Source organism: Schistocerca gregaria, chromosome 2 (genome assembly GCF_023897955.1).
Source record: "Schistocerca gregaria isolate iqSchGreg1 chromosome 2, iqSchGreg1.2, whole genome shotgun sequence".
NCBI classification, from domain to species: Eukaryota; Metazoa; Arthropoda; class Insecta; order Orthoptera; family Acrididae; genus Schistocerca; species Schistocerca gregaria.
Window position 1 is genome coordinate 811,943,888 of NC_064921.1, and position 13,286 is coordinate 811,957,173.

Consider the following 13,286-nt stretch of genomic DNA (forward strand, 5'->3'; position numbering starts at 1 on the left):
TTTTTCTTCCTTCTTATTTTAGGTACACTGTGTACTTGTAGTGGTGGTAAGTGGGCAAAATGTCTAAAGAGGATTTTACTTGGGGTATGATTAAGCATGTGCTGGATAATGTAGCTCAAGTGCAGAAAGCTACATAGAAATGCATACAGCATTGGGAAGTCTAAGTGAGGAAAGGAGGAAAAGGTCACATTCCAGTGTACTCGTACCTGTCCTTGATGTTAACAGTGCTTCATTTGTAGTGGAACTAAACCTCGTTTACATGTAGACATGACCGAAGGCGCCTGACAATACTAAACAATACCTGAATGACCCAGGCTGCTTGGTACTGTACAGTCAAGTCATACTGATACTATAATATATTACAACAGATGCATATTCTTGGTGTCTGCTGAAATGTATAGTCATCGTGGAAATATATGTTATCGGAGAGTATGCTCAGATGAAAAAGTGTTAATACATAAGCTCAGTTCTGTCAATAAATATGTAAAAGATTTGTTAATACCATTAGAAAGAGCTATGGTGAGAGCAGTAGCTCCAGTACAAAACTGTTCAGCACTTACATGGATTACAGTTGTGGTGGACACTTATTATTCAGTATCTAGCTACACAGACCCTAATGCTTTACACATTATTTATTAGATTGTACAACAAATTTGATTTTTCTACACTAGTCTGTAAAATTATGTAATAGCAAATCCAGTTCTGTGTTTGTTTGTCCATATTTAGCTATTAGTTTGCGCACTGAAATCTCTATTTCATTTTCATTTCTTACATTTTCCTATAGATTCATGTATTAATACCGAATGCTCTTTATTTTTGTGCCACACATTCAAATTATTTGATTGTAAAATGACAGTTTAATTTTAAATTTGAATGCATCTCTGTAAAAGTACATATTAATTTCTAAAGTATGACACGTTCGCTTCAATTTTTAGATTGTAACGCAACTTTTTTATTTTCATTTTCAATGGTTTCGTGTAAAAGAACATATTAAAAGTAAATGTATAACAAAAATTCATTATCTCCTACATGCTCTGCTGAATATTTAGGCCATAAAAGAAAAGTTATTTTCCTTGTGTTCATTTCTGTTGTCTTTTGCAGAATAATGTGTTAACACAATGCAGTTTTAACTTTGTTTTATCCACTGCTGTGCACCAGGTACAGTTCAGGAACCGTATTACATTTTGATTGAGTGTGACTGGACTACAGACATGTCCTTCAGAACAATGAATACCACAGAGGGTGTCATATAATTTGGCGTGCCTAGTGGTGCAAAATTTTTTGATCTGCCTAAGCATCGAACACCTTTGTGTAGAATCAGTAGTTGACTCTCTGACCAGCTATGTGAGAGGAAAACTGCACAAGTTTTTATTAGATAAGAGGGTCACTAGTATCTATGGCAAGTAGAGGTACACTGGGTAAAGCAAAATTGAATCCAGCACATTGGAGGTTAAGTGATGTAGGTAGAGTTACCATTCATTCACTCGGTTTGGCAATGCTCTGGGATTCAGATTGTAAGGAAATAACTTCCAAGTTTATGAAGAAGTACTCCCTATAGTTGATAATAGATACAATGTCATACTTGGTTTAGATTTCCTGACTGAACATCTTGCCAACGTTGACTTAGAAAAGCAGCCGGCAGAGCTGGATAGAACATTGTTTCATCTTGGTTTTATGGCTGAAAAATCCACATTGTCACACAGATTACCCCTAGGCCAGGGATGGCCACCTAAATTACATACTTTGTCCCTTAAATTCAAATTACAGGATCTTGTACCAGGTGGTACATGAATACTGATGTGTGTGAACATAGAAGAAGATGAACATACAGAGACTAGGAGAAGATTTGCTGGTTAATTCTTTACATTTCATTGGGCCCTTGCCAGAGCACAAGGAGTTTGATCAAGCACAACATTTTGTAAGTAGTTGTCCTATGTACAAGAAGTCAGTGGAAGCCAGACTGTACCTGTAAGTATACATAAGTTTAGTTCCAATGAAGTAATGTTATTTCATGGTGCTTTGACAGCCAGCTTGGAAGCACTGGGTGAGGATGAAGTGAATACAGATTCCACAACAATCTACATGACACTGGAACAGTATCAGTTCAACTGCACTGATGGGAAAGTACCGCATTGAGAGGGACGTGATACAGTAGATAAGGAGAGGTTGTTAGAAAAATACACTGAATTATTTGACTGCCCTGGACCATGACCTGCCATGCCACTAACTGAACATAGTATTTCCACTGTGAATGAATCGCCTGTGTATAAGGAATCTTACCAAGGTGTGTATCATTTACAGCCTGTTGTGGAAGAGTTTATACATCAACAACTTTGTGATAGGTTCACAGAAAAGAGTACTAGCAATTGGGGTGCATCTGTTGTAATCACATGAAAGAGATCATCACACGGCAAAGTGTTCAGGTTTTGTTCTGACTGACAGTATTTGAACCAACAGACAGTTACAGATATCTCCTCCAGGTTTAATATAACAAAGACCATAGATAATTTGGGTCAATGCCATTATTTTAGAACTACGGATTTATGAAGTGGTTACCATCAGTTACAATTCACACCACCACCAAAACTGACATTCAAAGTTCCCTCTTATCACCACCAGCACTGTCAATGCCATTTGATTAAAAATGCACCAACAATATTCCAACATCTTGTAGATGGTATATCACAAGCAGTAAAACAAAAAGCAAACATGGTACATTCAGACATCATCATTCTGTTCTCCATGGATATCTATGAACACTAAGTATCTTTATGCAGTGTCTTAGATTCATGACAAACATTCAGCCTGCAAAAGTGCGATTTTGTATAACAGAATGTCCATTACTTGGGTCATATTATAGGTCAGGATGTAGTGTGTACCAATCCGCAAATGGTTAAAGCTGTGAGAAATAGCTCAACACTCACTATAGAAAAATAATTGCAGTCTTTTTAGACATAGCTAATTCTCATAGAAAATTCATTCTGAAATTCACTGAAGTCATAAAACTCCTCACACAATTACTAAAACATGGAAAGAAATTTCATTTTTCCCTGGACTGCAAAACAGCAATTGGACCCATGCCTTAGATTGCGTTCTAAGTCAAGTATTACATGGAAAAAAAAAAGAAAAACATCCAACAGCAAATTAATAAAGACAACTCAATAAGACTAAAAAATGTCCAACTAAAGAAAAGGAAATATATGGAGTCACTTATTTCAACTGTTAGTTGTACAGACTGCACTGTAAGACAATAAATGATCACTCGACATTAAAATGGCTAATGGAAATTACAGATGCAGCCAGATGGGCATAAAGACAAAGGCAATTTTATTTTGAAGAATCAACTAGGTAAATCACATGGAAAAGCAGACAGACTAAATTGGAAAGTACTTGCCATGGAATGTGATAATGTAAACACAGGTGAATGACAGAAAGAACAATTTGCTAACATAGATTGTTAGCATGTCATGAAGAAACCAAAATTCAGCAATTCAGGTGATTTGCTGTCTAGAAAGAAAAAATGTGTTCAGTGCCTTGTGGTACCAGCAAAATTATGAAACAAACTGCTGAGTCAGCACACGATTCTGTTTTAGGCAGACACAGTGGCCACTGAGCCACAGAGTGATAGGTTGCAGAAAACTATTGGTGGAATACGCATAAGCAAGATGTAGAACAATATGTAAAAAATTGTATTCCATGGGCACGAAGAGCTAAAAATTGTATTACAGATATCACCAGAGGCAGACAAACTATTTCAGATAATTGGCATGGACATAATCGGATCATTTGCTCAAACACCAGCAGGGAACCATTATGTACTAACAATAATTGATCATTTTTCGTATTTTGTGTCATGATCACAATACCAGACCAGCAACCAGAAACAATGACATAAGCCATGGTTAAGGGGGGGGGGGGTGCACATTAGGAAGCTATTTGACACAGATATTTTGGGGTGGGAAGAATAGATTAGAATTTAATCAAATTCTGTAATTTCCGCTGAAGGTTGTGAATATAGTTCTCAAATTGCATGCAGTGCAGACATTCCGATTTTCATCTGAAATCAAAAAGGTTTTGATTTTACATTAATAATTTATTTTCTAAGACTATGAACCTCAATGCAGGTGATTTTTTTTCTCTAATCATGCAAAGAAAAATACCCTTAAAATCATGATATCATCTCACAAGTTGGTTCATATAATTCGTAATTTTACTGTCAGTTTTCACAATAATCAGTACTATACTTTCTGAGTTAGACTGCATGCAAATGTGAAACTAGAAATTCAAGGAAATTAACAATAATGTAAAATGCTTACCAATTAATATGGGATTCCAGCAACATATACTAATCCTTCTCCTTCCTCATAGGCTTCGTTTTGCACTTGCGTCAGTGCTTTCCAAACTTTCCAATCTTCCTTCAGTTCCAATGAACTATGTCAATTCTGCCAGCTCACATGCTGGTTATCCATTTGTTCAGCATAATTGAAGCTTTGCATGCCTACTACAATTCCTGATTCATTCATGACCATCAAAAGGGATGACTTTCCTTCATTGAATAAGCTCACTGCTAAATACAATGCCAATTCAAGGACTTTTAGTCTGGAGTGCAAGTGTTTAGTAGATAATAGCCAAATAGTGGAATTAAAACTTTCATTCACATCTTGTGTATGGTCATCTAAACATCTCTCCAGTACTTCATCCCTTGATAAATCTTCATATATTGGAAGATATACATTCAGTTTTATGCTAATAAAATATAACAAATCAGAATTTCACTTTGAAATTTTGACGGCGTATTTATTCTTGGATAGTTAAGCTAATGATTTATGCAATAATAAAATCAGAGTTTTTGAACCTTCTAATTGGTTTCATCCTTAATTAGTGGATAATGAAGTTTGGGATACCTGAGGCCTTAGCAACAAACCAAGCCATGAATTTTTGTCAGACTTAATAAGGTAGGTGTGTCAACTATTGTGCATTAAGAATCACAAGACAAGTGTGTTAGTGCCACAAGCAAATGGATGAACTAGGACAATAGGAAAAATATTGAGTTACTATGTTAATAGTCACCATAATGACTGTTACAACCTACTTCCTTTAATAGTATTGGCATATAACTCAAAGGTTCATGACAATATCAGCATGTCCCCATATGGGGTTATTTTGGTTAAACAATGTAACCTTCTTCTGAGCAATGCAAAGCCCCTCCAGGAGAAGATATGTAATCAGTTCAACATTTCTCAAAAAGATCAAGGGCACCAAGTTAAAATGATAAAAGGGAAGGGGAAGGCAAAAAAGTTTCTTTCACATCACCAAGGACCCTACCAAGCAGTAGAAATGACAGTCACCTGTTAATGTTAAATTACAACTCCCAATAAACCCCACAGCACTCCACATGGGGCATACTCTTCCATTTCAAGTAACCCCAGAGAGGCTGCTTCCATAACTGGTAATACCTACTAAAGGGGGACATCCAGCAGCAGAGAGAAAAGTATATAAATGTACACAGTCCAAATCTAATTTAGGGTGAGGGGTAACAGTTCCTGTTCCAGCCCTCTAGTGCAGAACAAAGGAAAAAATAATTCTAGCCATAACAGGTACTGCTTTTTATGACATGAAAAGGTATTGTACAGAACACCACCACCAAGTGAAAACATTGGGAACTGCAATCTCAGCTGCTGCATAATTCTAGTCATAATATGTTTTGCTTACTACCAGCTCAAGTGTAAAGTTGCCCAAATTCCATTCCTAACCAGAGTGCTAGCAGAACTCACAGCAGGACACAAAATGTATATAAACATAAATATTCTAGTGCTTCTGTTGCAGTTCATTTTCAAACTGGTATTTGAAAGGACGAATTCAACTAAGAAAGCTAGAATGTAATGAATCAAATGGTGCCTGTAGCTGCAGTGCCATGCTCTTGGCACTGGCCACTGATGTCAGTGGCCAATGTGCACAACACCCTCTGGTGCAAGCCACTTCTGTGTTCTGATCTATTTCCAAAAGGCAATGACCAACTCCTCAGACAGTGATTGCCCTTCAAGAAGCCTCCACACATCAGAAAAATATGACAGTGCTACCTATTCTGATTAATCAGCCTCCTGACAGCAGCTAGTCATCATTAGACAGCTGGACTGCATTATGACACTCCGCTTGTGACAGATGCTGCCACAGAGACGACGACATACCTATGACTCAACTATCAACATCATCACTGGGCCTCAAACTGTCAACCGCCTTCTGAAAACCCAGGCTCTTGACAGCCCCACTACCATGGGTCTACTTACTGGGATCCAGCCACCTTCTCACGTTCCGGGACTTGAAGTAAGATTATCCCCATCCTGCACTGACACAGCCAGCCACAGCTGATTCAGGAACCTACCATCACATGGCTACTTTCACTGCAACAACAGCAGGTGCTTTGGTGATGTCTGCTACAAGATGGATTACATGTGACATCCCCTGGGCCTGATGTAGTTCAGTGGGTGATTGGTATACAATGCCACTCACAAGGATGGTGCTGTGATGACAGCTGTGCTGGGAGATGCTGTGGCAGCATATTTGTGATACTTGCTGAGGTTTTAGAGATCAAAACATATGGCCAAGAAGACTGGAAAACTGGACATAATTAACACTAAAGGGCATTTTTATTGACAGACTACCTTCTTCTACTGCATCTGCATCCATCTCTGGTACAGAATCACTCACCCACTCGAAGCCATCCTGACACTGTATCACAGTACCACTGCTCTTAAAAAGATTTTCTACTCTGGCAGTAGTAAAAGCAAGATACTGAAGGTCTAAGCCTTCAGTTTAAACAGCAAATTATATTGTAACAATACTGTGTAGCCCTGCATATTTTAACTAACCAGAGTAACTCTTTGAAATGGACATTGTAACACTGTGGAAAAGACACTTACCATCAGGAGTCTGTGTGCCTGGTATGTACGTCCAGCTATATCTGCCCTGGTAAGTGAAGTGGTAATAATAGACAGGTGCTGTGTTCAGCTGTGACATTATTTTGACTGTACTATACACAGGATAGTTTATAATAATGTCAGAGTAAAACTGCAAAAAAGAAAACAAATTTAATATATGAAGCCAGCAAGCAACCATAGCAGATGGAGAGAGAGAATATATAAGATTCACTAGGTATTTATATTTATTTCTGAAGAAGTACTGGAGGCTATAAACATGTACCCTGCTCTCAGTGGTATTGGATGAATAAAATCTACTATAAGCAAACATTGGACATACACTTATTGTTTATAATGTTTATTTAGGATGTAAAAAGTTTTACAAAATTAAGCATTTACATACCAAAAAAAGTAGTTTCTTAGAAGTAGTTAGTAGGGAAACTAGTAATACACATTCTTCTAATGATACTCATAAAATTAAACTGCAGCAATTGGATGATACCTTCATCAGTTCAGTTAGAGACATTAAAACAACAAAACATTAAAGCAACAAAACATCAGAAAGAGATCTGATTGGTGCTTCAACAGTTAGCAGAACAAGCATTCTTCAGCCAGCAAATACTGTGAGTTAAGAACGTATAAAATAAACTATAACAATTGTGTTAAGTTTTATATAAGATGGAGTGGGAGGAAATACATTACCAGATCAAAGTAATTCTATGATGGGAATGGTAGACCATGATGAAACACCTAAAAAAAGTGTAAGTATAGGTTAGCTCACATCAGTGCAAGCGTGAAAGTGCTGCATAGAGCCTACAGGACAAGCTTAAATGAAGAGATTCACAAGCACTTTGGAACAAACAGAATGACATTACTCATAATTGTATAGATTAAAAAAAATTCTGCTCACCAAGTGGTAGCAGGAGAACACACACCTAAAGGTTACAGAAATATGCAAGCTTTGAGAGCCAGTGGCTCCTTCATCTGGCAGAAGCATGAATGGGAAGGGAGATATATGGAGGAAAAGAACTGGTGAGGATTATAAAATGGGAAGAGTTTGGAAATGTCATCCAGAGACACGGGTCAGAGGTGACTTTTAAGTAAGTATCCCATGTCCTGAATTCTGGACAACTTATCAGTAAGAATCCCCAGAAACTTTTCCAAGCTTTTCCCATTTCCTAAACCTCACCAGTCCTTTTTCTTCATCCCTCTTCCTTCCCCTTTCATCCTTCTGCAAGGCGAAGGAGCCACTGGTTCTGAGAGCTTGCACATTTCTTTAACCTTTATCGTTTTAACTCCTGCTGCTGCTGCTTGGTGAACAGAATATTTTTTAACTATCCAATTATAATACATTTTCAGTTTTTTAAATTTTTGTTTATATATTAATTCCCACTGGCTTTGAAATTTTTTGATAGTTTCTGGTATAAAGTGTACTGACAGTGGCACATTCTCCTATGGTATGCTGGGTCACACCTGACACTTGCTAGGACAGCAGAGCTGCCGCTGGCTGCATTGTAACCAATATGCCTCTGAGGCAAGTTACTAGTCCTATTGTGAGATGGATCTGCCTTCTAAAATATATTAATCTATATACATAAAAATGTAAAGGTTCATTTGTACGAACTTGTAAATAACCCAAAGTTCTCCACCATTTGATTTGAAACTTTGACTTAATGTTGCATTCGAATACATGTGTGGTTTTATGTTTCATATACCTATTAGTGTGCTATATCTTATATTTATGGTGATCACTACTCAAGTTCCAGTTTCAAAACTCTGGAGAAGGAGAACCACTGTTCAGAATGATGTCAAATTTGAACAGCATATTATTGGCGCAGGGGGAAAATGCTATAGAACAAAACAAAATGTAACAAAAATTTTACCAATAGATAGTGCTGTAAGTGTCTTAACATAAAATGTGGTTAGCTACAAATCACAAATGAATCACTATACGATGGCTATGGTCTTCACAATAAGTGAAGATACTGAGGTAAATGCTTTTTGGAAATCAAGAATCAATGCATATACCTGGTTGCTTTGATCCAAAGCTTTCAGCAAGTCAGTGGGAAAAGTGGGAGTTGGGTTTCACATGATCAATGTTTTTGGAATCCATGTGGAGTGGCATTGAGGACATCATTCTGTTCAAGACACCTCAGTATGGTTGGGCTCAGAATGTGTTTTAAGATTCTACAACAAATTAGTGTCAAGGATGTTGGACAGTAGTTTTGTGGATTACTTCTACTATCCTTCTTGTTGATGGATGTGACCTGTGCCTTTTACCAAGAGCTGGGCACAGTTTTTTGTTTGAGGAATTATTGTTAGAAAAGAATAGCTACAGACATGTTCAAATTATTAGACTAAAGAAACTTAATATTTATTACACATACAAATTATATTTGTACATTTAATACTTTGTATATATGCCTTTGTTCTTAATCAACATTTTTATCCTGTTTCGCATAGTTTTTATTAACTTTTCATGTGACATTTTAATATCATTGTCATGGTACCAGATTTCCTCTAGTTTCTCCATGAGATTTTGTTTGGTGGTTATTGAAAATTTCCTTATCCTCCATTTCACAATAGCCCATAAATTTTCAGTTGGATTCATATCAGGGCTATTCCCTGGCCAGGGCAACACTTTCAGTTGCTTTTCTTCCAAGTACTTAGAAACACTTTTGGCTTTGTGGCAAGGTGCCCCATCATGCATCAAAATTGCATCTTTATTAGGAAACCACTCATTTATTTCCATTTCAATGATTTCTTTATATTGTTCTTGCCTTATTGTCCCTTCAACAATGTGTAATCTGCCAGGACCTATCATGGACATCACACTCCATACCATAACGGAAGTTTTATGCTTCACACATTGCTGCACACACTCAGCTTTGAACTGTTCTCCAGGTCTGCAAGGAACATACTGGCTGCTTTCTTCTATCACAATGAATACAGATTCATCACTGAAGCATGTGCACAAAAGTGCAAGCTAGAAAAGTTGGGAATAGTGGCATAGGAGACCTCAACAGGCCCAAAATTCAAATGTGCATTTCTTCAGTATAAATAAAACATCACAATTTCAAGCCAAAACTCCTAACTTTAGAGATCAAGCCCACTTAATTTATTATATCAGGGATTCCTTCGGGCACTGGAGCTTTGTTAAATTTTAACAGTTTCAGCTGTTTTTCAACACCACTAACACTACTTATTTCACTCCTCTTTTTATTGGCATGAGGATTAAATTGGGGCAAATTTTCAGGGTTTTCCTTTGTAAAGGACCATTGGCAAATAGATTTAGGCATTCCATCTTTTACTTTGCTAGCCCAATTTCATTTCCTGTCTCATTCACTGGATACTAGCTTTGGCGCCGCTAACAGCCTTTACATATGACAATATTCTGCTACAGTAGCCATTGAAGTCATCATGCACTGCTCCCTTGGCAGCCAAATGCATTTCATTCAGCCTCTCGCTATCTATAGTCCTACACTTTGTTTTATACCTGTTATGCAGTAATATTTGTTTCTTTAGAAGTTTCTTTACAGTGACTGTATACCATGGAGGTTCACTTCCATTATGAACTATTCTACTGAGTACATATCTATTCAATGCATGATCAACTATTCCTTTAAACTTGTGCCAGAGTTTCGCTACATGCTCCTGACCTGTACTAAAAGTTCCAAGTTCCTCACTGAGATGTGACACTGCTGATCTTTTATCTAGTTTACTGAACATATATATCTTTCAGCTTGTTTTATGTGTCCTTTGTACTTTGGTAATAATTGTTATCACAACTGTTTTATGGTCACTGATACCAGTTTTGATGTGAACATCCTCAAAGATGTCAGGTCTATTTGTTGCCATTAAATCCAATATGTTTCCATCATGAGTGGGGTTCTCATCTAGTCTGACTTCAGTTTATATATAGTGGGATGATTTACTTAAATATTAATTTTTCATATTTCTTGCATTAAATGTGTACTTTTCATTTGTTTTAAAGGCCTTATAACTAGTGCTACATTATATGATTATGTTTAAATAAATCAGCAATTACTTTTGTGTTGAAACTTATACAAGATCTGACTCTCTCTTCCTACTGGTTTGTGCCCATCAACAAAATTCTCTTTTGGTAAATGTTAAGATGGCTTGAACAGAATGCATATAAGATACAATTTTTTTAAATTTTTGGTGACTTATTAACTTGCTTTTTAAGCATATAATTTCACTTGTCAGAAATATTTTTTGCAACAAATATTTGTCATTATTCATTTATTTTCTTTAATACAGCTCATATCATATATTGTCTTTGCAGATACTGCATATTGCACTGAATTTGTCTTGAAGATCACTTTTTATCTAGTCATGTGATATCTTCCATTTCCAAACCACTGAGCATTTTTGCATCCTGATCCTGAGACATAGTTCACTATTAACAAAACACCTGTTCATAAACATGGATGAAAAACCAAACTAAAAACTACTTATTGGCACAGGGATGACAAGCCATAACAGAGTGCAATCAATAATAATGATTTAACAATAGAAGAATGATCAAATGTTTCCACTCAGAACTGACTGTATCAACTGTTTTCATGTGGTTGCTCCTGCAGACTGATTCCACTCAAAAGGAACAAATGAATAATAATCCTACAGGTATGTAAAACTACAACTGACAGAACTGAGCAATTTCATTTGGTTGCTGACACAGACTAGTTTCACTCAATACAATGATTGTATAGTTCAACCTACAAATAAAGCTACAACCAATTGAACTATAGTTTTAATTTGTTTGCTCCAATTGACTGGTGTCACTCAAAAAATGAATTTATAATTCAACTACAACCATATGACTCAATTGTTTTCCTACAACCAAATGAATCAATTTTTTTCATTCAGTTATTCCGATCACTACACCCTAGTATTTGTATCTCTGTACAACCCGCTTAGGTAGAACCTGTATTCAAACTGAGGTTAAACAATATTTAACTTCTAAGTTTTGGTCAGTGACTTTGATAATTTTTTTCATATTTTACCTTTAGTATCCTGACAATGTATAACAAACATCTCTCACTCTTATATTTTAATTACAAATCTGATGATGACAACAGCCCTCACATTATAAATAAAGAAATATATTAAACATTGTACCCAGCTTTATCCATAAAATGTTTGTTTATAGTTACAATACTTTATTTTTAAAACTGAAATACTGATCACATAAACAAGATTCTCAACTTCTTGTTTCCTTTTTAAAACACATAGTTATTCATAGAGGTGTTAATATGGCATGTTAAAGACTGTTATCATAACCATTTCTTTTTTATTTTTTAAAATCTCATCAGTTTATTAAATCAAAAATTATTTACTAAAAGTTAAATTGAAAAATAGATATTACATGGTGCATTGTATGCTTTTAATTCCAAAATTGTTGTAAAATGTTATTTTTGCAGGTTGTTATCACAAAATTTCTCTTAGTAGGGCCCCATAACATAAGTTCAGCCAAGGCGTCTGCAAATTCTAATACAATCCTGCAAATATGAATTAGAAAGAATTCTTTTTTCTGTCAGAAGAGATTTGTATTATGATTGATGTTTCTGCAACAAGTAGTGAGTGAATTGCAGTAGTGGCCCAGTTTTGCCACTTACATGCTTGGAGAAACTCCAAACAGCTTTAGAATGCATTGAAGACATTACAATTTTAATCGTCTGTCGGGCGCAATTCTGGGATACCTGCATTTGGGCGCAATGAGCCTGACAGGCACAGATTTCAAAATTAGCTATTATCTCACATTTTCAACTTTAGTAACCTAAACATAATCAGTGGCTTTCATGGGCATGTGCAGAAATGGAACATACAAAAAAGAATGCTAAAAGAACCTCTTATTAAAAACAAAGAAACAAAATATAAATGATCAAAACTGTGAATCCACCATTGAACAGTTACAGTTTTCAGTACACAAATTTGATTAAACACTAAATTTATGCAAAAACTTCCATCTTAAGTCACCATTTTTGTACTGGTGCCTACCACACTCACTCAGAAGTACCAGAAGAAATACATTGGGGAGCAGAGAAACAAAGTTGGCAGATCATATTTGCATGTGATAAGCAGTTAGCATTGTGGCATTTGGTCGCCTGCACTACAAAAATGGGCTGCAGCCCATTTTTGTAGTGCAGGCGACCCATATACATTTTTTGTGGTGTGGGAGAGGTGGCGATTTCTCTCCATCTTCTGTGGGGACGGATCTTTTGAGTCAGCTTTGCAAGCTGGAGAGGATTCCACCCTTCTTCATACTTCTGTGTAGTTTTAAAGAACAAGTTGATGTGATAGCAATTTTAGGTAAACTCTCCGAGCAGTTTCTCCAGTTGATTTCAA

The 13,286-nt window shown here is 36.3% G+C and overlaps 1 protein-coding gene across 1 annotated transcript in view; it reads right to left on the reverse strand.

Annotated features, from left to right (window-relative positions):
* LOC126335114 (esterase E4-like) overlaps positions 1-13,286 on the reverse strand; it is a 96,106-nt gene that overhangs the window by 15,085 nt on the left and 67,735 nt on the right. The window contains exon 8 of the mRNA XM_049998068.1: positions 6,921-7,068. Within this exon, the coding sequence (XP_049854025.1) occupies positions 6,921-7,068 (148 nt within the window). The remainder of the gene's footprint in view (positions 1-6,920; positions 7,069-13,286) is intronic.